Consider the following 24,654-nt stretch of genomic DNA (forward strand, 5'->3'; position numbering starts at 1 on the left):
TCAGGGAAAATAGAATTTTGTTTAAAATATGGATTTATTAGTATAAAGGAATACAAATACCTTGGAAGTCAGCAACTTTTTGGGTTGTAAATGGTCCTTCTGCTTTACTAAAATAAGGAAATACTAAAATCTTATATTAACTTTGGGAGAATTAGAAAAATAATTGGGTAATTTGTGATGTTAATAAATGGATAATATCTACAGTTGAGATGTATTTTCACTGTTTTGTTTAGTCATTCCAATCCATTCTGGGGGCCTGCCAACAAACCGATTTTATTATGAAAAACGTGTTGTCAGCACCAACTGTTTAGAGCATGGAATTCCAAATCCTCATTATCCTTCCCCTTCTATGGCTTAAAATTAGTAAGCATGGCACCTTCCTTTTTGTCTTAAAATTCTTAAACCATTATTGTTCCCATTTTCATCTTGCTTTTATAAATAAAAGTTCTGTTTTTAAGATTGAGATTATGAATTATTATATTACTAGTACAGCTAGTACTTATATAATAGTAMAACTAGGGTTTCTAGAAAAACGGTGCCTTTCTGAGTACTGTAAGAATTGGCAATACTGGGAACCGTCTTTACAAATTAATTCTTTATACTTTGTGAACTGTGATTCTAGATTTGCAAGCCAGGTTCAGTAGTGGTGTGTAGAAATAAACAGTTCCCTAGACAGCAGGCTATAAAACAGGTCAGTGTTAAAATATGCAGTAACATCTTTCAAATGTCTGTATACTATTAGACTACTCTGCCTGCCTGGATTCTCTTTCAGGATTCAGATCATAACATCTGTTTGGAGTTTTGTTACCTGATYGGCATAGGAATGGTAGAGATGCACAGACAGTAATGGGTTTTCTGGAGGTCTTCACTCCACTCTCCCAGAAGGGGCAAGTTTGTGTATTCTCTTAAAATTTGCGAATGTCATTCTRCTTTGCCCAAAGTTTACCTTCGTGTTTGTGTCATCCCCTCATTTTGTTCCACATACTCTTTACCTAATTATGCAAGTTAATAATTTTTGTCCTTAACTGTCAGTTTTCCTGCTGGCTAGGGACAGAAAGCTGCTTTGGAGGCTAAAATTTCTGAGGACAAAAGATACTGTACCACACTTACAACAGTACAGAACAGTATTATCCTGTATAACAGCTTCAGTGCACCCCTGAACTTCATTTCAACTGTGGTGCTTTATGGAAAGCTGCATAGACTTCACTTATGAGTTAGTGGGAAAACTGTAAAAATATTTGAGGAAGGTGTGTGCACAGATTTAAAGCAAGAAAAGTTGTTTGGTATGACAGCACTGGAGCTCTGAGATTGAGAAGAGTGGAAAGCCTGAACAAAAGAAAAAAGGCAACCTTCACTTCCTTGTTCTTGCTTACCTTTACACTGTGCAAAATTCTCCCATATAATTCTGTGCATTTGAGTTAAAGTCAAAGGATAATTAAAAAAAAAATGTAGCCTTTGTGTCCTGATTTTCCTGCCTTACCCATTTTGCTTACAATAAAGCTCTATTCTGTGAGYAACCATATGCATCCCAATAAAGGTTTTCAAGTTTGAATTGAGACAGAGACTGTCTCAGCTTTTGGCCAGCAAATGCAAAGAAAGTTGGCCATGTTCCCTCTATTTGCCAGAAAAGCATGAAAGCTGGGGCCCCTCCTCTGTCAGAGAAAAAGGGAAGCTCTGATCTTTCTGCATACAGATTTTTGCAAGTATTGAGTCCCTGACATATTCTTGGTATGACTTGTCTGTCTCCTGCTTGCTAGATGTGGCCCAAAGCCACAAAGCCCAAGGCCAGGAAAAAACCTCTCATCTACAGTGAAATTGWATAGGTTAACCTGGGCTTTTCCCTCTGATTATCAGTTTGGTGGTACTTTATTCCCCCTCTAGTTGCAGTCCTAAATATCAATAATTAATTCCATAKCTACGGAATTGCAGTTTTTATGCATGTGGCTTGTCTCTCATTCTACTAAATCTAAAGACCTACTTGCCTTCCCCCCCCTCCAAATATTTGATGTACATATGAGTGTATAATTAAAAAAGCATAGATACTGTTATTATACTATCTATTGTATGTTTCTGTGCAGGCACTTCTAGTACTTGGCTTTCTCCTATACAGGGCTTTAAAACTTCCAGTGTTCAGATAATCTGACAATCTGTTGAATGACGTGTGACTATATAAAATAAAAAAAATAAGTTATGAAGGAGACTATCCATAAGATTTAGGCTTATTTTGAATGTGTTCTGGTATGGTTCAAAAATATTTAATTAATTATTGTCAAATATTTGAACTTAGAGTATTCTAAGTCTTCTGAAAGTCAGAATATGGAGTTTAGAATGAGTACATAATATCTCTTGCAYATTCTTTTAATCATAACTGTACCTAAGATTATGTAGAGATTGCTGTGTAACTTTTTTCTGGTGAGTGAATCATGAAAACTAAGCAAATATTTTGGTTTTTATGGTTATCATAGGCAATAATTATGCACACCTGAATTATGTACAACTATTATGAAGTATATATACAAAGTATACCTGACTGTTGGCTTTTTCTCTATTCTTACAACATATCTTCCATAGTGGGTAAAATTTTTATTTTTCAGAGACGTCCCATGTAAAATCAGAAGTGCTGAAAAGCATACATTGTATTTTCAAAAATATGTTGAAATGTTGTAGTACTACTAGCCTTATTACTTCCATAGCTCTTTCTGCCTTTTAAAACATTAAAATGCTTACATAAAACCAACCAGCATTAACGAACAAGTAATTAGCCAGAAAATTATACATAATCCATGAATACTTCAGTGTGAGGAGCATGCTCTGTTTCTAATTTAATTTGTTCTCAGATTACTCTCATGAGCTGTTCTAAGTTCGTCAGATACTTTGTGAGGTCTAAGATAGATTTCGGTTTTGAAGGTTGAGCTTGCCTTTCCTAAACTAAACTGCATTCTACTGTATTTTATTTTTTCTTAAAGGTAGGTAAAAAGGGAAAGCAGATAGTTTTGGAAATCAGTAAAAAGATTAATTCAGTGGGCCCAGTAAATTAACAGGAACAGGTCTAAGAAGGTACTTACAAGATTGCAATATAAGCTCATAATAAAATATGAGGACTACTGATAAAAAATTAGAGAAGAAAAAGAAAAAAAATGCTCTAGAACTTAAAGAAAAAGATGGTAATGAAAAAGATCTGCAGTAGCAGCTAACTGTTGTGAGGTGTGGCAGGAGCATGCCTAAGAGGACAGATGAAYAATATTTAATTTGAAATCTCAAAGGACAGGTTTGTCTGCATTCATTTACGTATACTGGTTTTATATGTTCTTTCTTCAGAGGTCATCTACTGTTATYCATGAACTTTATTCTAGATGTCCAGGTACCATATCCCTTTTATCTCATCACCACATTTCTCATACAACCTTGTGAAAAATTGATCTTTCCTTGTTGGCTTTCTATCAACCAGAAAGTATTAGAGAGGAAAGCGGTACTATCTGCATTAGAAATGTTTCTATTTAAACAAAGATCTCCATATGGTATGCARAATATTGATTGGGAAAAGGGAGAGCTTCAGTCTGCCTGTTGCACCTGGTCAGTGCTGGTACAGGTGAGAGTCTCATTGAGCTACCATTTGTAAACATTTGCTTTATACATCATCAGTGAACTTCACCAGCTGTGGCAAGTCACTGACCACTTGTGGCAAGTCACTTACCTTGCAAACTGTCCTGRAGCAATTTTTTGGTTTTGCACTGTTTTGAAACATTACGTAGGATTTTGTTGCAAGSAGAGTGCTGCTGCCAGCATCAGCCATTGTTCAGAGCTGTGTAGACTGCACAGACCATTAGTTTTCATTCTGCTTTGCCTCTCTTCAGGGATCTTTTCTCATGCCAGTTATTACTTCATAATGCACTCAGCCGCCTCCTGGGGTCATCACTGGTTTGAACAGTCTGTCCTGCAGGTGAGCCTCCTCCTGCACTGTTTTGCAGGGTTTTCCCCTCAGTGGGATGAAGTCATTGTTGTCATCTTGCCCAAGAGAAGTCTGATTATGAAGCCTTGGGCTGCTCCTTATCTTTAGTTTGCGGCCTCAGTACTGGCCTGATAGTGTTTGATTCAGCGTTTCAGGGTAACCTCCTCATCCCTGCTCATGGTGACACAGAAAAGTCCATATTCATTGTACTGTTTGAGTGTTACTTGTTAATTAATTTCCCTCAACTTCTTTTTATCATTTGAGGTGAGAGCGTGGTGTGCCTGATGGTGAGACCAATGACCTGTCGTATTGGGGAATTACAGGGGGCTCAGTGGGAGGATGGACAAAGGGCTGAGACTGCTGCAGTCCACCAGGATCAAGAAAGCTGCCAGTGGGTGAGCTGGGTCCTGATTCAGATCTGACGAGTCTGATTAAATAGTCAGGAGCAGCAGAGAGCAAGTCCTGAGCCTAGAGATGTCAACAGCGTATCTCAACCCAGAACTGGGGCAGTCCTGAGCTGAAATGTCTCCTGGACCAGCTATGGGGGGATTGCAGGTGGGGCTGGTTATGGCATTTAAGGACTTCGTGTTCTCACAGCCTTGACAGTGCCTCTGATAAATACCCACATTGATCCCTGGAGAGCTATGGTGTTTGCAGCATTGGTTCATTGTTATCATGCCCAAGTACGTTACAGAAAACAGAGTGGTTTGATCTTCTTTAGYTGTTACAGCAGAAATAACCTTGAGCATTTCAACATGGGCTTGCTGGCTTGTTATCTTTTACAGACCTTTTGTGGTTGTGTTCTTTGGCTTGTTTAATTGTGTCACYGACTGCTTCCTCTGTGGTGCTTTCYCTTCTCTGCTCAAGTTTAGAGCCTGCATCAGGCWTGTGTGCACACCTCCTCCCTTCTAGGACCTTTCTGACCTAAATRCAAGGAGCTGGGTTGCATTGAGTTAATGTGTTAGCASCAGGGATGCACAATCAAATAGATGCAAACAAATTTTTCTGCTTGACTGAGAAAATATATATGTAACACCCATTTTTACGTAATGCGTGACCACAGAGGCCTATGAATCTAAGAATGTGTCTTAGGGTAAAAGAACCAAGATGATTTCCTAGCAGCGTTTTCAGATTTTAATGAAACAGTTTTGTTTGGATACTAGCAGGACTCTCTGGCACATATTGCCAGTTAAGTGAAAATAAAAAAAAAGGTGTTCTGGAGAAAGAAGTGTCATTTTCCAAATTATGACTGCAGTTTTTACCCTAGTTTCTTATGGAAATGACTTTGCAAAGRCACACTCTGTGTCTGTACATGTTTTCTTCCAACTTTTGACTTGGCCTGTGGCAATTTGGTTTATTACAAAGTGCAGGTCTTGAAAATGCAAAAGGCTCAGTAAATTTAATGCAGATGTTACTGAGGTGTAGGAGAGAAGTTCTGTAAATAATTTTGGCTGTGAAGAAGGGTTGAGGGTCCACATAGGAGCTTTCTCCTGTGTRAWACTCCAGCTCCAAGAAAAGCTTTRTTTGCAAGTGGTGTCTCCGACATCRTGATTATTTCAAATTCATTACTTCTAGAAGTAACTGAGATGTATAATGCTTGGTATCATGTACTCTCTTGTTTTAGACTGTACCTTTAGCTACTCTATATGAACATTAAAATCATCTGAAATACTTGTCACTTCATTTTACCAGCAACTTCACTGGGTTAAAAYTCCATCTGTTCAGCTGAAAGTACAAGAACTTTTCAGAAATTTAAGCAACTGTAAACAAGTGATTTTGTTAGATAATATAGAATTAGCTTTTGCCACACATTTTTATACCAATTAACTTTATTGTGAAGACTGAGGTAGACTAAAGTAGACTAAAAATCTGCCATAAAGTCCCATCTCATGAAGGGAGCAGATTTTCATGTTTAGAATTCCATATTCTTACTATTCKTGAAGCAAGGAGCTTGACAGTACTACCCAAGAGTGACCTGTTTTATGATGACTGAACCTAAATTGAAGACTTGGTGAAGGTTATCTTTTGATCCTAAAATAATGGGTGAAGTACAAGTGCACATTTATAAGCCACAGATTGTAAATACAAGTAGGCAGAAATACTTAATGGACTMAGATAACCTGGAAAAGCAAATAAATCTCTCAGCAAGGATGTAGGTGTTCATGACAATGATTTTAAAGGTTCTCAAATGAAGGATCACCTGAATACGTCAGAATCGTAAATGAAGACATGCTATGTTAATCTTGAGGCATGTTTCTCGTTCAAGTAGGTTAAATTGTTAAATAAACGCAACTAGAGCTTAAGGAACGTGGAATTTGCTGTGTGTTTCCTCTGTGTTTGGCTCCATTTATCTTGGAAGACATGACAGTATATTATAAAAGAAACCTCCTAATTTTGATCATGGATGTCTTTCTGGCCTATGTATTTATTGAGCAGGATTGAATAAATAGGATTTATAATTTGAATTATAATGAGACTACAGGGGTTTTAAAGTATTAAAACCCTTAATTTAAAAAGATAATTTAACAGGTCATTCCCAACACAATCAGTTTTATCTTAGAATAATCAAACTCTTGCAACATCCTGAAAAAATAATTTGCTGTTGTGTGGTGGCTTGCTGCTTGCTCATTTAATTTTGGCGAGAGCCAACATCTTAAGAGATTGCTTCATGRCTTGAATTAGATGTCAGGGTGGGCTTTCTCCCAGAGAATGATGTGATTGATAAAGCCATCATAGGAAAAAAATGAATATTGTGTTGATTTGCTGAGCAAATATTGTTTGCGATATTTGAGTAGTACTGTTTTCAGTGTCACAGAGCTTAATATCTAGAAAYGTTAGAACAAGAACAGTAATAGTAKTATAGAAMTTGTTTYMTGTATTTTCAGGGATGCTGAATCAATAGTCTTCTGAAAATTCCGTCTTTTCAAGGCAGATAATTAATTACAATCYAAGCAAACAGGTTGTTTGCTCTTGCCTTATTTTGCTCTTACCCCAGTTTTTACTCTTAGGCATAATAATATGCACATGACATAGSAGATGTCCAAAAGAGAAAGTATAAGACGTTAAATATTAAGATTCTTGAATGAATGGCATGAATAGGTCAGGAATGATATACAAAGAAAATGTATCTTGAACAAGGGGAATAGTAGTGCRGTAATGTAATAATGTCAGTTTTCAGCATTTGAAATATTTTTCTTTGCTTTTCTAGAACTAAAGTGTAAATGCATGAATTGACACATGACTGAACTTTTGTCTTCATACATATTATATTTCAAATAAAAATTAAATGCTATACAGTTGAAGTTATTCCTCAAGTAATRGTTAAAATACGACTACTGTGGCTTAACATACTGCGAGTAAAAGTGTTAGCTTGGGTTTACTAAAGATAAATTGTAGTAGTATATGCACCTTTAACATACCCTCAGRCATTTTAGTACCCAGAAATGCTTCTGTTACAGATTTTTTCTGTTCTCACCAGTGTGGCTTGAATTACAGCTAATAGAGCACAGTGAGAGAGAGGGAAAGGAGGGAAGACTTGGGTGCTCACACGAGAAAAATGCTGTAAGGAAGAACAAACAAGACGAGGAGAATTGAAGTGTTCTTGTTGCTTATTTTGTCACACCTCGATTGGCGTGATTTTAGAACTTCAGCAGGGTGCCAGTTTCTTATGAAAAAGTGCAGTTGCTGTTGATCGAAATACATTTCAATGTGCCACATTAATCCCTTGAAGGCATGGTTTCACATTGGTGGAAATGCTAGTGAGCTCAAATGGGAAGCTTACTATTGGTGGCATTTTGATGTGAACCAGAACTAAACGAGAAAGAGGATTGCCAGAACTGGAGATTCCTGCTTATTTTTTGCCTGGTTTGTATGATTACTTATTAAATATTCAGGCTTTAAAATAAATCCTAACGCACTGGTCCATTTGTCTTTTACATACTTTTTCCCCCCTAATTTTTATTTTATTTCTCACAGTATTTCCTATTTTTCTTCTGTATAAGCATTATTTTTCCTTGTCTTTCATATATTTTATTAATTGTCAGTTACTTTGTTTTCCTTTGTATTTTGTCTAATCTTTCCAAGAGATCTACTTAGCAGTGACCAGCCTGTTGAATGCTGTGCCTTGAAGATTTTTAAATTCTGCTGCACTTCCTTTTTTCTTAGAGTGTGACTCAGTGCTTGAAAACCTTTTTTATTCATTTAAGACTGTTTTCATGTTCCTCAAAAAATTAAGAAAAGTTATTCCAGAAGTACTTGTTCAAAGATGGAGAAGAATTATCCTGCCTTTAATGGCTGGAGTTGTCATGCATCTCAGGTAGAAGGACTTGTTCATCCAAGTGTCAGTGATGGAATTACAGCTTTCAGATAAGTTCACTTAGAATGAAATTCAACTTACCGTTTAAACAGAAAGTTTATTTAAACAGCTTATTGCAGATCAGATCTAGAAAGAATAGAGAAGTGACCCTAGAGTAAGATAAATGCAGTTTTGGCTTCTCTCAGTGCATCTSCTTGTGCAGAAAAGGCATTTCTGTAAAGAAATGAAGAGTGGAGCTGGTATCTGGCAGAAGCTTCACATTCTGCCTGATACAGTGATGAATGATGAGACAATTGAGAGGTTTCACCATCTGGCAGACATTTGCATAGTTTGAGACATCTAATACACAATCATGTTTAGATAAGTATTCTAGAAATTAGAAAAAAGACCCTAACTTGACAGGGCATATAAATACTGTAATTCCTCGAGATTTTTTTGTTGTTGAAACACAGATGCTGGTGGTAAATCTGAGGTTCRCATGATGCTCTGTGCCAAATCAAATGTTGTTATAACTTGCTTCCAACTGTTCAAATAGGRTTTGTGCACATCTTGAGTGATTCTTAAGAGTCTGGCTATTTCCTCCTTACTGTTTGCCTGTGGTTCCCTAGGGAAAAGTGAGGTTYAGAAAATGGTGATGACATGTTGGTGCCCTGTTCTTATGCTAGTATCTCCTGTTGCTTCWGACATAAAACACTGTAATGGAAAATTAATAGTGTGCATGAGACAGCATAAATTAAAGAGGAATTAAGTAAATGTAGTTTCTCAATCTATTTAAGGAATTGGTCTGGAACAAACTATAGCTTATCTACTAAAAATAAAACTCATTATTCTTTTTAACTGTAAGTAGATAGGTGTAATATACAAACACTTTTCCTCATGAATCAGTTTTTTTCTTAAGAGCTTGAACTGGGATTGTAGTTGTCAAGCATAGTTGTTGGAGTCATGTGATGGTGATCAAATGTTTTGTGTTCATCATACCAAATTATTTCTATAGTTTGCTTTGTCCCAAGAATCTCTCACTAACYGATTGCTTATGCCTTAGATACTATGTATGTCTTTTAATAATTTGAAATAATTATTAAAATTATTTGGTTGTTGGGGTTTTTTTGTCTGCTGAAATATCTTTTGCTTAGGATAGATAGTTACCGTGTATATGCAGCATGAAAGTTCAAGAAATAGTTATAAATATCCCAGTGTGGCCAGGGTGGAGGGGAGGATTGTCAGGTTGCCTGCCTTTGCTCTTTAGTTGTCTTGAATTACTGTCTGTCCCAGTCCAATAGCAGTCACCCCATGGGAACCACAGTATGTGTTTAGTAATGTCATGTATCTTTGTCAGTCCCCCTTACTCTCTGCACCCGTAATCCTGGCCCCTAGCAGGCATTCACTGAGTTTCCTGTGCAGCTCCCACAGCATGGCATATTCAGAATTGTATTTGGCGTCACTGACAGCACACAACTTTATTAAACAATCCCTGCTTTACCTTGACACCCATCCCTTCCTTGCCCCTCCTGCAGTTGCTACTTGTTCCCACAGCCCAGCCAGTACCCTCAAACACGTACATGATCATCTTTTCCTTTGACAGCCTGTAAATGAAAGGCTTTCCAACTTGCCATGTCGTATGATGGTTCTGATCCATSATACGCCTTTCCGAAGATTAAACAATACTGTGCATTCAACATACTCTGTTTCGTTTTTGCTGAAGCAGAATTCCTGCTGACTTTAGAAGGAAATTAGCTTGAGTAAGGAATTATAAGTTAAATTGATAGTAAATTAATACAGTTTTGTAGTCTTTGGTTATCTTGGGTGTTTTACCTAGACTGTTGTAGACTTTAATTCCAGATAGCYGGGGAACAATAAATTATTAAATGTTATTGTTAATTATTATTAATACTAACTAGAAACAGCTTGTACTGGAAGTCTTAAAGTATATGCAGTAAGTGTAAATTAAAAAAAAAGAAGATAAATTAGTTTTGTGTCACATATTTTCAGACTTAATACATTCTGTGAATGCTTCTGCTGAATGGTTGCCAGATTGTTTATTTTAATTACTCATTTGTCTTTGTTGGCTGACCTCTGCATCCACAGTGATTCACTAACGCTGGATCTAGTTTCTTATATTTTTACTTTCCTTTACTGATGGAAGGAGCACATTGCATTTCTGACATAACTTAGGCCTTGTAAAATGAACCAGTGTAGTTATTAATGGATTTCACCAGCTAATCCAGTGGCTTTAGAAAATACCAGCATGTATTGAATACAGTGCAGGCTTTGCTGTCTACTTCATGTGCTTTTATGTTCAGATTTAACCGTAAGTCTAAATCAGTGTGGATSTACAATGGGAAGAATATGCTTTTGAATAATTTCAGCATTTTTATATGCAAGTGTTTGTGTGAGGATTTTGTRTGAAGATCTAGGCTTTGGCCACCCACATGCAGACAGGCAAGTAAAGGAAGCCACAGGGAGTGATAATTCTGCTGTTCTACARTAAGACACAAAATACAGTTTTATTGGTTGAACTTGTGAGTTTTACATTTGATAGCATTTATAACACTGTGTTAATGCATGTTATAGCACGTGTAATGAATTCCATCATTTTCAGGAATTTGCTGAGTACAGTGAATTGAAATCTGTTGAACGCGGTGGAAAGCAGACACTGAGAATATGTGGGACACATGAAACCCATATCATCTGTTCAGCAGAGCCTCAGCTTCAGATATTTTTGCAGTTGTCCACAGATCAGAGGCTATACCATCATGATTTTTACTTRCTATCTCATGAGGTTTTGCATATTCCTACACTAGACATTCCAGACTAAGAGAAATTTCAGGGTGCATTTATACATCCTAGCAAACAAGATCTAAACTGAAGCTTCTGCTGAGTCGTGTGGTCCCTACCATGCATTCCTAAGGTTTTCCTTTCGTGGAAATGTAGTGATCATGTGACCACAAGGTGAGTCAGTTTGTTTGGATGAAAAGAATAGCTTTGTGACCTATCAGCCAGGTGAAGCWATTTAACTCTGTGGACTGATGATATCCTGATAAATAAGGTGCAGGGAATGAGGACAAAAAGAAAAAACTGGGGAGAGGAGTAGGTCTACCTGCTTTGGTGGCAGCTACCTGCTAGATAGACATAGCTGAAACATCAAATTATATTTGCAAATTACAGAAATGTGTCRATCACCTTAGGAAGGTTTCTTCCCTTCCCTGTACTACTCTGTATTTTCTCCTTGTGCAGTTGTAGCACATTAATACAACCACACCATGAACTGGATTGGGAAAATGTTTTAGCTGTGAAGTAACTTAAGTAAAAGATTCTTGAGAYGGATCACATTTGCAYTGCAGTCACATTGCAGTGGTCACAAGAGGATGGGAACAGCTGGACATGYAGTGGGAGCTTCTTAAGCAGACATTATTCTGATGAGTTGGATTTCAAACAGGCACAGACAGAGAAGAGTGATGCTGTTAGAGAGAAATGGGCAGCTGTATGGCYTCAGCAGCTGAGGAGAGAGGTGACCAGCAGAACCAGTGTTGGGGGAGATTTGACATAATTTCTAGAGAAAAGAAAAAGGTCTGTGAAGCTGTTTGGGGAGGATGTGAGGAAATGCTTTGGTATGAGAGGGAGGGAGGCGAGAAAATTATGTTGTAGTAAGGAGGACTGTGTAAGACCAGTCCTAGTTTCTGAATGAGCTTTGTGGATAATCTGGGATATAAATAAACTTCTAGTTTTAGCAAATTTCTTCTTACAKAAGCAAATCAGTGATGTGATGTTCTTTTTTGAAGTGTCTTCATAAAAAACTAATGTAAGTTAAAGTACATGGTCAATTTTGTGATTTTAAAATCACTGTGTGATGTTTAAGTTGCATAATAATGTAGTCTTTTTGCATAGTAAACTAATACTTAGTAAGTTTCTTTGACAACAAGTGTAATAGGTATAATATTTACAATGACAATCCAATTCATTCATTTTTATTCTTGACTTAGCAATATTACAGGGAGTGCATTTATCAGTATATATTGGTGGCTTGTATTTTCTTTCARTTGTCTGGAAATTTTTGTTCTGATGCAAACAGGAAAAATAAATCAGTAGATTAAAACATTTTGATAGACCACAGAATTCCTTGAACAATCTGTACTGAAGACAATTAGTAATACATGTACATGTTTTATACCTTTTACAAAAAATTATCGTTACTTGATATAGCAAGAAAGAAACTTAAGAGATCAAGAAAAAGTCAGCTGATTCTCCTTCCTAAACCTTTCTCGTTTCATCAGCATCATCATTATGTAGATTTGGACTGAAAGGTATGGAATGGTTGCCAGAATAAATAAAAGAGATCTGTCAAGTGCGTAGTGGCAAAAAATCTRTGTAAGCTGTCATCTGTGGATTTGAAGAGGAAGGACAGGGAAGAGGGATAAGAAATGGTAGAATAAGAAAATTGCTATAGTGCTTTCATTTTTTTGTGTGCATGTGTTGGGTTGTTGGTAGTGTGGATTTTTTTGTTCTTTTGTAGTGAAATAGGTGAGGTTGAAGAAAGTGGATTGAAATTAATTTCAGGGTACAATTTAAARGTATAGGGACTACCAGGGAATGTACTGTTGGAGTATTTCATAGGGTGCTMTGTGAACTGTGTTGGTAATGTAACTCTGTCTTAAGACCCAAGCTCTCCACTCCATTGAACTACTATCTCTTTCTACACAATTTTTCTGTGAACTGGAGCTGTTAGTTCTTTTCTGGTGCTAAATCTCTCTTGGACAGAATCTGCCTTTACCACCTGGACTCTGCTCTGGCTGATCTGGCACACATATGCGTTTTGTAATGGGTGGAGAATGTAAAACTTGTGGCTCTTTGTTCTCTCTGTCACTTTGCTTTGTGACCCTCCCTGTTGTTAAACCAGTAAAATTGAAATCTYGACTGAAGCATTAAATTGCATTTTTTTCCATGTACTTGTGGTAGCTACTGTATGAAGAAATAGYGCTGTTCCTGGCCTAGCAAACTTTTAAGCCACAAATTTGTAGCAAAATGTAACTTCTAAATTTGTTTTTCCTTTTTTGGTGACCCTCCCCCCACCCTGGAAAAATGATACATTTTTAGTTACACTTATGAATTTAATTGTGATAGAAAACAGCACCTCAAATGTCATGTGAACTAATAAGGGTGTTTTACCTTTTGATTTGTGCCAGACTGCTTTTGGATGAAAGTTAGTAATCGATAAAAATRAAAACTGATGCTTTAAAATGGATTAAAATAAAAGTGTTAATCATAGTTACTTGAGAAGAGTAGCAAAACAGATTTTGCACTTCAGATTAACTGAGCTTTCCTGCTTTTCATTCCTCCCAGCATTACTAATTCTATCAACTGTAGATGATTTAACTATTATATTTACCTGAACCAGTGATTTCATTGCTTGCCTCAGTTTTCTACTATTTTTGCTATTGCAGCTACAGTTATAATTTTTTTTTGCTTGTTTCTATTGAATTTATATTATCCTATTAAATGTAGGCCTTAATATAACTATCTACATTTCCCATATTCTTAGTAATACACTCTATGTTTTTCAATGGTMAATATGATAAATTGAAGTATAAGCGCACATTTGTTTAATTCACTATGATTCATGATTTATCTAGGTGTGTCTCTTTGAGCCTTCTGTTTCCTTTGTTGAGCTATCTGTAGCCTTATATTTTCGGATTCCAGGATTTACTTCTACCATGCAGCTTGCAGGAAAGAAGCTGAGAATTAATGACAATAGTGAAAGGCAGATTAACTTTTTAGCTTAAGGCATRCAAGCAAAGGAGTCAAAAGAATATTCATAGTATTCCAGTCTAATCTGTTTTCATGCTTTTTCAGTTGTAAACTTGTGGCAAAAATATTGTGTTCATGATTTCATGGTAACGGCATACAGTTTAATGAAAGCAAAAACCATGTAACACCAAAACAATTGCAGTTCTGAACAGGAAAAGAATTATTTTAGAAGACAGTGTAGGTTTAAATTTGATTATGTTCTTCAAAATATTTTAATTTATCCTGGCTATGAGTCAGAAAAAAGATGGAAAATACATTTTCTATTTTCCCTTAGTATTTATATGTTCAATGTCAGTGTTACAGTTTCAGTATAATTAGTTTTCAGTAGTCATGTGGCTATCCATAGTGAAGAAAGCTACTTAAACATGTAGGATGTGACTGATTTTCAAAAATTCCTATGTGAAATTTTAAGACAGATTTAAATGTGTATTTTGGAATTCTCTAGGTCTCGATGCAGTTCACTTACATTGTTGTGTTTGTGGTTGTGATGTGGATTTTGTGCCATGGATGGTGTTCAATATGTCTATATATGTCTTTACAGAAAACCGACTTTTTGGATGCGCTGTGGGGAGATGCATCTGTGACATGGAGCATGTGGTTGGTCATCTACAGTCTGAGGCAGCAGTRTGTGTGCTATACATGACAGAAGAATTGATTGTGGAGAGAATCCAGCTGAATGGCTACATCACAATAAGRAACTGGTTTTAAAATGTTAGTGTTTCACGCCAGTAATCCCAGGTTAGAAAAGCCTAGTAGCCCACCAGTAAAAAAAATTACTTTTTTATAAAAGCCAGTTCAAAAAGAACAAACAGTCARTATATATGTTACCATGTGTTCCCTGATTCTTTAGCACTGGATCCTTTATTACACTGAAACCATGGTGTGAGGTGGAGAAGGTCCTCCTCCCATCCCCAGCACACATCTAGCAACTAAAGACTGTGTCAAGATGACCTCTGAGGAGATGACAGCATCTGTTGTCCTCTCTGTGGTACAGGGTAAAGTGATACCTGCCCAGTCAGCGAGAGATGAAAATACTGAAAATGCTTTGGACACCAGTGTTATAAAAAGACATACTGCCAGTTCGGGAAGGCAAACCACACACACTCTGTCTTACTTACACAGACTTGAAGAAGAAAGTCTTCAGGGCTCAGTGCCCAGATTATTCCCTCTGGCCAAAGAACAACTGACTAATGACAAGAGTAATGAAAACTTCTGGGAGAGGAAAAGCTCCATCTCTGATTCAGTGGAATTTCTTAACATTAACTGTAACATTGTACAGAAAAACTACAAGAGAAATATCCCRTGCAGCCAGTTGTATCAATCTTGTGATCCTTTAGCAGGGGAAGAGGCATGCCTGGAAACTGGAATTCCTGTTTCGCTGGAAAGAGCCATGCTYGCTGAAATTCAGTTGAAAATGAATGGACCTTCATTAAGAAGCCAGACWGCAGTAAATAAGAATGACAGCAGYGATCCTGATAAAGTGGCCTTTTTCCACTTTCATTGTGCTAGTGAAAGGAATATTTCAAAGGCTTTGTGCAGTCTACACAACAGCTATATTTTGGATGACTGCTTGCAGCCCGTGAGCGATGGTGACGGTAACACCACTGGTTCYCCAGCCTGCACTTGCAGCATAATGGAGTTGACAAATAATTGTGAAAATGAAAATGGACAGCAGATGTATGAAAATGCTCTAAGGGATAAGTATTTATGTCTGGAAAGAGCACCACGAAAGGTTAAAGTGGCGTGCTCAGGTCACAACTTCTGTGGAAATAACTTTACTGGAAGAATGCCCTCAAAGCCCTTTCTGAGCCATTTTGAAGACTGTAATGATAACTGTGAAGAAGAATTGGAAGAGGATTTTTTTAGAAACAAAAAGGAACGTTCTACTCTATTAATAAGACGTTTCTGTAAAAATGATAAGGAGGTTAAAAAATCAGTTTATACTGGAACGAGAGCAATTTTTAGGACTTTACCTTCAGGGCACATAGGAACTGTTGCRTGGAATTATGTTGAGCAAAGGAGAAACAACAGTGGCGTGAAGCTTTCTAGGACTACAACAGAACAGCTAACTATAATTCAGTCCCTCATAAAATGGGAATTTAATTCCTGTCTTGAAAAGTCTTTATGGTATGAGGTAAGATTTTCATAGTGATTTTTGTTTTGTTTTTTTTTCCTTGTTTGTTTTGATAACCTGATGACCTTTCCATTAAAAAGTGCCTTCAACTAGTAAGCAGTAATACTGAATGAGACATTTCATTAGCATTGTTTTCTTGTTATTTTAATGTAAAATATTATTTCTGCAATAGTATTTCTATGTGTTTATGGCTTATTAGCATTATAGATGGATTTACACAAACTGAAATTAACAGATGTGACAAATATATGGACTTGTTGAACATATGCACTGGGTTAAAATAATTTAATGAATTATGGGCATTTGTAGGAATCTTTCATGCTAATAATCAAAGGAAGAAGGAAAAAATTAGTTAATGAATGTGGTAATTTGTTCTTCCTTTCCCCTTATCTCACCCTTTGAGCATGCTTTCTGTTTGGAACAGCTAAGTGAACAGTAGTTCTGTTCTTYGAGAGGAAAAAAAAGTTGGAGAAATTAAGTTTTCATAGCAGTACTGGTGTAATGGAACAATAGAGACCTTTATGTTTTAAGTAGGAAAATGTGGGTCTCATTTGTGCATATCCCTTACATAAAAATTCTAGCCCTAATAAAGGAAAGGCACTGAAATGTCCTCTTGAGTGTTTTTTTTCTTTTTTCTTCCTCTGCATMGGGAGGTGGGACTGAGGGTTTGCATATACAGATAATACATTAGGTTATATTTTTCTTCATGTACCCATGTTTATGGGTATTTTATATGAAGATTTTGACCCCTCTGGATTTAATTTATGTGTTGTATAAAGAAAGCAGGTCTTGATGTTGAGTATTTCTTCCTAATTTTGCACTTCATTTTTGTAGCTAAATMCAGTGCAGCATTTACCCTTATCAGATGGGTGTGTGTAACATGGCTGTTGGATTTGTTCAGGAGACATTTGCTTGTCCGTGTTGGAACAGTGCAAGCCCCTCACTTTAGCAGGTATTAAAGAAGTCACAGGTGCAAAGAATTTGCCATAGAAAGAGATCATGAGAGTGCAGGCTCTGGTGTTGCTTTGCTTGGGCAGGTACCCACKGCTTGGCTTCAGCTCAGCTGCCCCGGATTAGCAATCTGACTAATTACCAAAGTCAGAGATCCTGGGATCTGTGAGATGTATGTCAGCTCTACGATCCTAACACTTCATTTTTTCCTGATATGATGCCGTGGTGGTAAAGCAATGGGACAGAAGTAACCATGTTCACCATTAACTAAGGTATGAAATCTGGGCAGCTCACTGGACTTTCAYGGAGTGATTCTCTCAAACTCTGTAAGTGACCTCAAGATCTGCAGATGGCAGCTGCAACAACACAGTTGCAGTGCATAATAGCTGAATTCTTCAGTTAAGCTTATTTTGTAGGCGTCAGTACTATCTTTGCTGTGTCATTGCATTCCTGGTGCCGGTAGCTTGAGCTTTAAGAAACAAGAACTCTGCTGGCTTTCTCAACTCTACTCAGATARAAGTTAGCACTCTAATACACCTGGCATTCTTCAGAATTGCTAGGGCACTGTGGAAATGCCAAATACTAATTAGGCAGCAATTTAAAAAAAAATTAATTGCCACATCTGTTTCCAGGTAGAATAATGTTTCTATTATAGCTTTATCTTACAGGAGTGTTTCATAGCTAATGTAATGATTTAGTATAGTAGTTCAGCATTTGTTAGCATCGAGTTTTTGGGTCTTTTTTCCCCCTGTAGTATCCATGGTGTTTTTATGACTCCTGTGTAAAATGAATGTAATGCAGAGATTTTTGATATGCATGGCTAATGTAAGGAGTCCTGTATTAAGATTTCTTTATTTCCATAAAGAGCTAGAGTCAGTTGATAGTATCCATTACTAAAAAGATAAGGACAGAAAAAGGGTCTGGACGTAAAAAAAAAATCTTTATATTATGTTCTATTAAAGGGATATCTAAAATAGTCATCTTGCATGATATTTCTTTTTMAATAGAGCTAGGCACAAGTTGTTTGCTGTTTAATAGATAGTATTTGAATTTTTTTKTTGTTTATAGTTGATTATTAATTCTGAGTACATTCATTACTAAAACAAATATTTTGTAATTAATRTAAATATTGATTTTAATTTTGAACTTGTAGAGAGCTCAGTTCCCTCCCTCTGCTGTCCCACTTGCTTTCAGAGCTGCATCAGCAATTTTAGTCAGCCCATGCTTTTCTGGCATTTCTGAAAATACAGMTAGATTGAGTATTTCACTATCAGTCATGGAAATAATATCTGTTTAGGCTATTTCAACAACATTTGCACTGACCAAATGCAGGAGCTTGTTASTGCAAATGCTAACACATGATTATRAACAAAAGAAGGGTTAGTAATTCTATGTGTTTGGAAGAACCTTTTTTGGTGGTTTTTCTCAGGTGGTGAGTTAATTGTAACCTTTAATTGTCAGTATTTTGTCAGAACAAATAATAAACTTCTATATCTAGTAGTATCTTGGAAGATACATTGTTCCAATGTATGCAAAACATAATTTATATAATGAAGGGGCCCATRTTGATTCTTGAGAAGTGGAACAAAAAGTTGAAAGCATCTGATTTACCCTTTGTGGTAGTAATAATAAGCAGCATAAAAGTCCCTAAGCCAGAARGTAGCCTAAAAAAATTAAATTGTCACTGACTTTGACTTCTGGGTTGTTTTTAGTTGCTTTTATAAGAATATCAGGCCTGAGTTTGCTGGCATACCATCTTTCTGTTAGATTCACGTTCTTTTCCCAACATTTTTTACTTCTTGCTATTCATTTTAAAATATGGWGTTCTTTAAATGGACTTTTACTCCCTTTCCTCACAGTTTTGCRTGCATACCTAAACTGTAACACTTTTCTTTATGCTAAAGTTTATGCTGTACTTCTATTTAACAAAAAAAAGGCTACTTTGTGATTCTGTGGTGTGGTTTACAGGCAGATTTTACAGGGGTTTTTCAGCTTTCCATTTTGAAATAAAATTTCTCRTCCAGCATGCTGAAAGGAATTTACAGGATATAATGGCATAGCAAATAATCTGCAAGKGGTTGGAGTATTTCTCCACTCTGACAATATTTTTTTTTTTATCTGACTCGGTATTTTGCCTGTTARTATTGCTATGGTGCTTTTTAGAAATAAAAGTTTGTTTACTTATGTTAAAGTAGTTGGTAGGTAAGGACAAGCTGGACCCTGTATTTCTTGTTTCTTTGTTCGAAGAAAAAAGTTAATGAGCAGAATTGACTATTTGGAAGAAAATCAGGGAAGCAGGAGAGAAGCCAAATAGGCATGAAATTATGTTTTCCCTTCAGTAAGTGCTGTAAAAATAAATTGAACTTTTTAAAATGAAGCTCTATGCTTATATTTGCTTTGGGTTGAGTTACTGCAGTTTTAAAGGCTAGCTTTAAAAATAGAAAATTTACCCTCTGTCTGTAGAAGAAGTCATTTTACTACCATAATGTGTGATACAGTTTGAGCTAAATTGCTGAATACTTTGTATTATTTTATAGTTGCCTTATACCTTTAACAACATTGGGCCAAATTATGAACAATAAGTTTTAGCTGTGAGCACACTTAGGTATTTGGAGCCAATAGTGTGGGAGTCTTGGCAAGAGCATTATAATGCCTTCAGTTTTTCCACATTTTCTGACTTTCCTTCTAGTGACTGTTCATGAACTGTAAAGAAGCATGAAGGTCTGGTTTAGAAAATCTCCCTGCAGCACATTAAAGGGTTCATTGTAGAGTGTTAGAGTTGGACACTTTTCTAAATTTTTTCCCAGTTGAAACTAAGTTATCTCCATTACCTGTACAAACTGTTGAAAAGTTGGGTTCTTTGCTCTGGTGTAAGTTGATAAAAACGGTGCCATATAAAGATSATTTTGTTGGTGAGTGAATAACTGAAAGCTGAATTTATGAGATTCCATATCCACTTTAATTTATCTTGCTTTTCTACAATCTTTCAGAATCTTTTAAAAAGAAAATTTTCTGAAATAAAATAAGCTTGGTTTGACAGTAATTGTTAGGCCTTACCAGTATGAAATTTCAAGAACAACTTAGAGGAAAAATCTCTACTGGAAAATTTTACTTGCCACAATATCTAAGCATCCTCCATGAGATTTGAGGGTATTTGGGTCCTCTGTGTGTGTACAGTGATTGGATAATKTAGGGTTATGAGCCCTCTGGTCTTSAAATTTTCTTGAAGATACAGACTGGTGACAGCCTRAAAATCAGGATAACAGGTGAACATAATACAGCTATTAAGTACCATCCAAGCATGTATGAGATGGAGTATCAAGTGACAGGAGACTCCAAGGGTGCTCCCATACCAAACAAAGCGAATAACACCAGTGCAGCACTGGAACCAGAGTGATTCAGGGCAGTGTGACAGTACACGACTTTCATCAGGAATGTCAGAAGTGAGGCAGTGCTGGAAACAAACATTCAGCCCTGGCATTTGTAGCTACTTTTTTCCTTTTGTTTTTCTTTTTTTTWAAATTTTATTTTTGTTGTCCTAATAATTTTGCTAGAAAATTATATAGTTAGATGCTGTTATTTACCTGCAAAACAYATGTAACAGACAGTGTTTCTGTTGTCCTGCAAATTGTGTGAAAGTAAAGATTTGTTTAATATTTTCAAATGTAACCAGCTACATTGAGATTGAAGACTTGGTTTTACTACAGAAAATACTCAAAGATGGAGACCTACAGAGAATGTTGCTGTGATAGCATTGAAGCATGGAACAGTAATGAAAAGGTTTATATTTGTCTTGAAATCAGCACCTGCACTTGTTGCAGGTCTCTGAACACTCTAATGAATACTTGTGAAAGTAAGGGTTTTTTTCCCCTTAGCTTTTCCAATAACTATAATGCCTGTTGAGTGTTGCTACCACTTGGACTTTGAATCCTTGGTAAAATAATGTGAGCTTTTTTTAGGTGATTAAAAGTGATGGTTATGTAGTGGTTATTTTCATGCCAGCCTCCTGACACTGTAAAAATTGTTTTCAAGCAATCACAACAGATACCGACCTTCATTAGTAAATTGTGGGCAAAACAAAGGATGTATTATTAACTGCTCTAGTTTCAAGTTACAGCAATCTTAGTTCTTAGAGTGTTTAGGAATTCCCTTCAAGTATTAGAGAATGGGTGAAAGCCTGGTCATACTGTAATCTGTTTAAAATCTCCTGTTGGGATAATGTTACTTGGAGGGAGAAAGAGAAGCATGTGCAGAATGAAGCTATTGGGTTCATATGAACCAAATGTTTTATGTCAAACATTTTTAAGAGACAGACTTGCCAAACTTAAATTAAGTCTTTTTAAAACTATAGTTTTAAATTTAAGATATTCTTTATATAAATATGTGTAACACATTGTAATGTAGCTCAGGTGAGATCATTAACTTAATAAATAAAACTTCCCTCACTACCCTTCAGTTGCATATGCTGTTTTTTACTGTTCGTATTATCACACTGCTTGGAAGCCCTGCTTCTGGACTTGAATCTGTGTCCTTGCTGTTTTACAAACAAGTGATGATCTCATCTGCTCTCTAGACTTAGAGGCAGTTAGTTGTTAGTGAGCTCACTCAGAGTTTGGAGAAGATAAACTTCTCCCAAACACTCCCCATATGCTGTGGCTAGATTTCCTTTTATCTCAGCAAGCTCAGTAGCTGTGTGCTGCTCTGTAGTCTGCAGAACAGACATATCCTAGAAGTTTCCAGTGAAGGGGAGGGGATGGAAACCCACCTTCAKATTTACCTACTAGTTCCAAATATTAATATTAGGGAATTTAGAGTTATGAGTGTAAGAGCAAAGAAAAAATAACTTATAAAGAAAAATGCATATAGGCAATCAACTTTGAAATACTTCTAGGCTGAATAAAGGTCTGAGTGATAATTCTGACCGTTCATCTTTCAGCAAAAGCATAAGCATATATCCGAAGCCTGGACAATTGTTCTAAATGTGATTTTGTGTTGGATCAAGCAAAAGACTSTTGAGAGCAAAATGTCCTCAATCTTCTGTTTTAAGTTAGGAATTTATCTTGAGTAACTTTGCAGACTTAGAGCATCCTGCAGCATGCTTGAGGCCATTCTGACCCTATGCATGTGTGAAATATTTTACTTTATACAAGCACATTACTGTTGTCATAGAAGCTGTGACACTGGACTTCCCTGTCTGTTGTTTCCAATCTTCCGATTGCATTGGTGGCTTGTTTATGTCAATGTATGTATTTTCAAGGGAAAACATGTTATTTCATGAGCATTCAGAATATTTCCCCTTTAGGAAATTAACTTGTGTTCTGGTTTGCCTATGTGTCCTTTTGAAATTTACCTTGCATAAGATATGGTCAGGGAGAACTACGAGAGTGCAAAACCTCTTGCTGTGTGAACATTTCATTGAGATGTAGTGTTTTGCTGTCACTGTAAAGGAAGCTTTGGTCTATTCACACCAAGTCACTCAACAGGGTTGGGGCTGTAGAAAAGATAGAGATATCATAATATATAAAATGAATCATATTTAACAGCTGTTATTTTCTGTTAGTCTAGAAATAGAGGGGCTTTGTTTCTTTTTTTATTGCTTTCCTTAACCATCAGATTGTAGATGGACTTCTATTGTCATTTGAATGCTTTTGAGCAACACAGTTCTTTCATCTTTAGCAGGCATTTGTGAATCACTGCATATGTATTTTAGCTTGCACAGTTTCTTTGCCATTGCTTTGTAAAAACTGCAAATCCAGCCTTTGAAAATGATGATCTCTTTTGAGTCATATTTTTTTTAGTTTTGAATAAATTTCTCATCACACTTTAGTTTTGACCAGCTGTTTCCTGTTTTTCCTCCCAGTAGTTTAGCTGCTGAGGAGATAAATGCATCAGTGGTTTCTTTCAGAATTAAATTACCTTTATAAAGTGACAGAAGAGTAAAACAAATATGTTGGGCAGCATTACAAGCACGAAGATATGCTGAAATTCAAAAGATGAAGTACTGTTTGTTGCACCTAGATGTTTCATATACTACAGAGCTTTTGCTCTGTAGGAGCCAGGAACTCACTTAATATAGAATAATTAACTGAGCATCGGAAACACCAGGTTGAAGCTTTCTGTGGAGAATTTGGGTGTGTGTGATGGAATTTTTCAAGCCGTTCCAAGTTTTTGTGTTTGCATGAGAATATTTTGATTTATCATATGATCTATATCCTTACCTGACCATTACATCATATTTGTCCTGTTCTGCCACCCCCCAGGTTTTGGACTGCTTTGGATAGATGATATGTTCATTTTTGTAATCATACGAATCACTTTGSAATTTTAGAACTGAGTTTGTGTATGTATATTTTCAGAATAAAGCAGGGCAGGCATATCAGGGAAGACAGGGTATAGTTGGTATATTACCTGTCTGTTAGGACTGGCTTGTGCAGTGCACTGTGTTTCTGTTTTATTCATTGTGAACTTACTCCATGTCCACATAGACAGCAGCTGTGTTTTGTCCTCGCTTCAGACATCTTTCTTCTGGACCTTTAAATGACTCAGTTACTAACCCAAAAGGTGTTATATAGATAGTAATGAAAATACTGCCCCCTGTGTTCAGATTTGAGGTTATTACTGTGTAGGATTGTGGAAKGATCACCTGTTGCTCCTTCTCTTTTTTGTTCTAGTGTAGCAGKCTGTTCTGTGGCATCCAGCCACACCTGTCCCTTGTGCTGTTTTAGTTTTCTTTGGAACCTGTGTGGTCAGATTTTATTTAATCTGCTCCCTCTGTCATGATAGAAAAGCACACAGAGTCAGCTGATAGCATGTCTCCTCCCATGGCCAATCCCCTGGACTGAGGGCTTTAAATATTCCAGTGACCTGTTAGGTCAGTTAATTTATTATCAGTGTGTAGCAGAGGAAGAGCTGTGTCTGTCGTGAAGGTCCCAACTCCAGAAGCTCAGAGCATGCATGTGTTTGCTCCCCTAGACAAGGCACCTCAACTGTCTTTTCTGTTTACCCATTTATAGRCCTTATCCTAAACCATTTTAAGGGCTCTGCAATCTTCTACGCATGCTTACCTCAGGATTTGGTCCAGCTATTGCTGTTTGAAAAAGATTTACCCCTGCAGCTTGCACTCTCTTAATTTCTCTATGGTTTTTCCAGACTCCTCCTCACCAGGTTCCTTTTGGTGGATGTTTCCACAAGATCTGCTCTCTCTTTCGAGGCTTCCTGACCTTGGAAGTCTCCATAGGAATTCTCWTTAAATTCAGTGATGGGAAGGGGGRAGCATTTTCCTCTCTCCCTTGAAAATTCTAGTTATTTRTTAGTCCTCATAAGTAGCTTTGCTGTTTTCACTTCAAGCCTGTCAAGGAGCTGCCTGATCTTGTCTCCTAGTGCCATTCTTGAACTTATGCTCAACGTACTTATTATCTCCTGCACTGGTGGTCTTTATGAAGTCTCCTTAATCCTTCAATCTTTTGTAGAGAGAAAAAACTTCCCAATATATCTCCCTTTAGT

The 24,654-nt window shown here is 36.7% G+C and overlaps 1 protein-coding gene across 1 annotated transcript in view; it reads left to right on the forward strand.

The window, feature by feature from the left end:
* The window catches only part of PLCE1 (phospholipase C epsilon 1), a 126,216-nt gene that overhangs the window by 6,675 nt on the left and 94,887 nt on the right, over positions 1-24,654 (forward strand). The window contains exon 2 of the mRNA XM_057381368.1: positions 14,608-16,200. Coding sequence (XP_057237351.1) covers positions 15,013-16,200 — 1,188 coding nt within the window. The 5' untranslated portion in view covers positions 14,608-15,012. The remainder of the gene's footprint in view (positions 1-14,607; positions 16,201-24,654) is intronic.

Source organism: Malurus melanocephalus, unplaced genomic scaffold (assembly GCF_030028575.1).
Source record: "Malurus melanocephalus ecotype Western Australia unplaced genomic scaffold, MMel_1.1 scaffold_12, whole genome shotgun sequence".
Lineage (NCBI taxonomy): Eukaryota > Metazoa > Chordata > Aves > Passeriformes > Maluridae > Malurus > Malurus melanocephalus.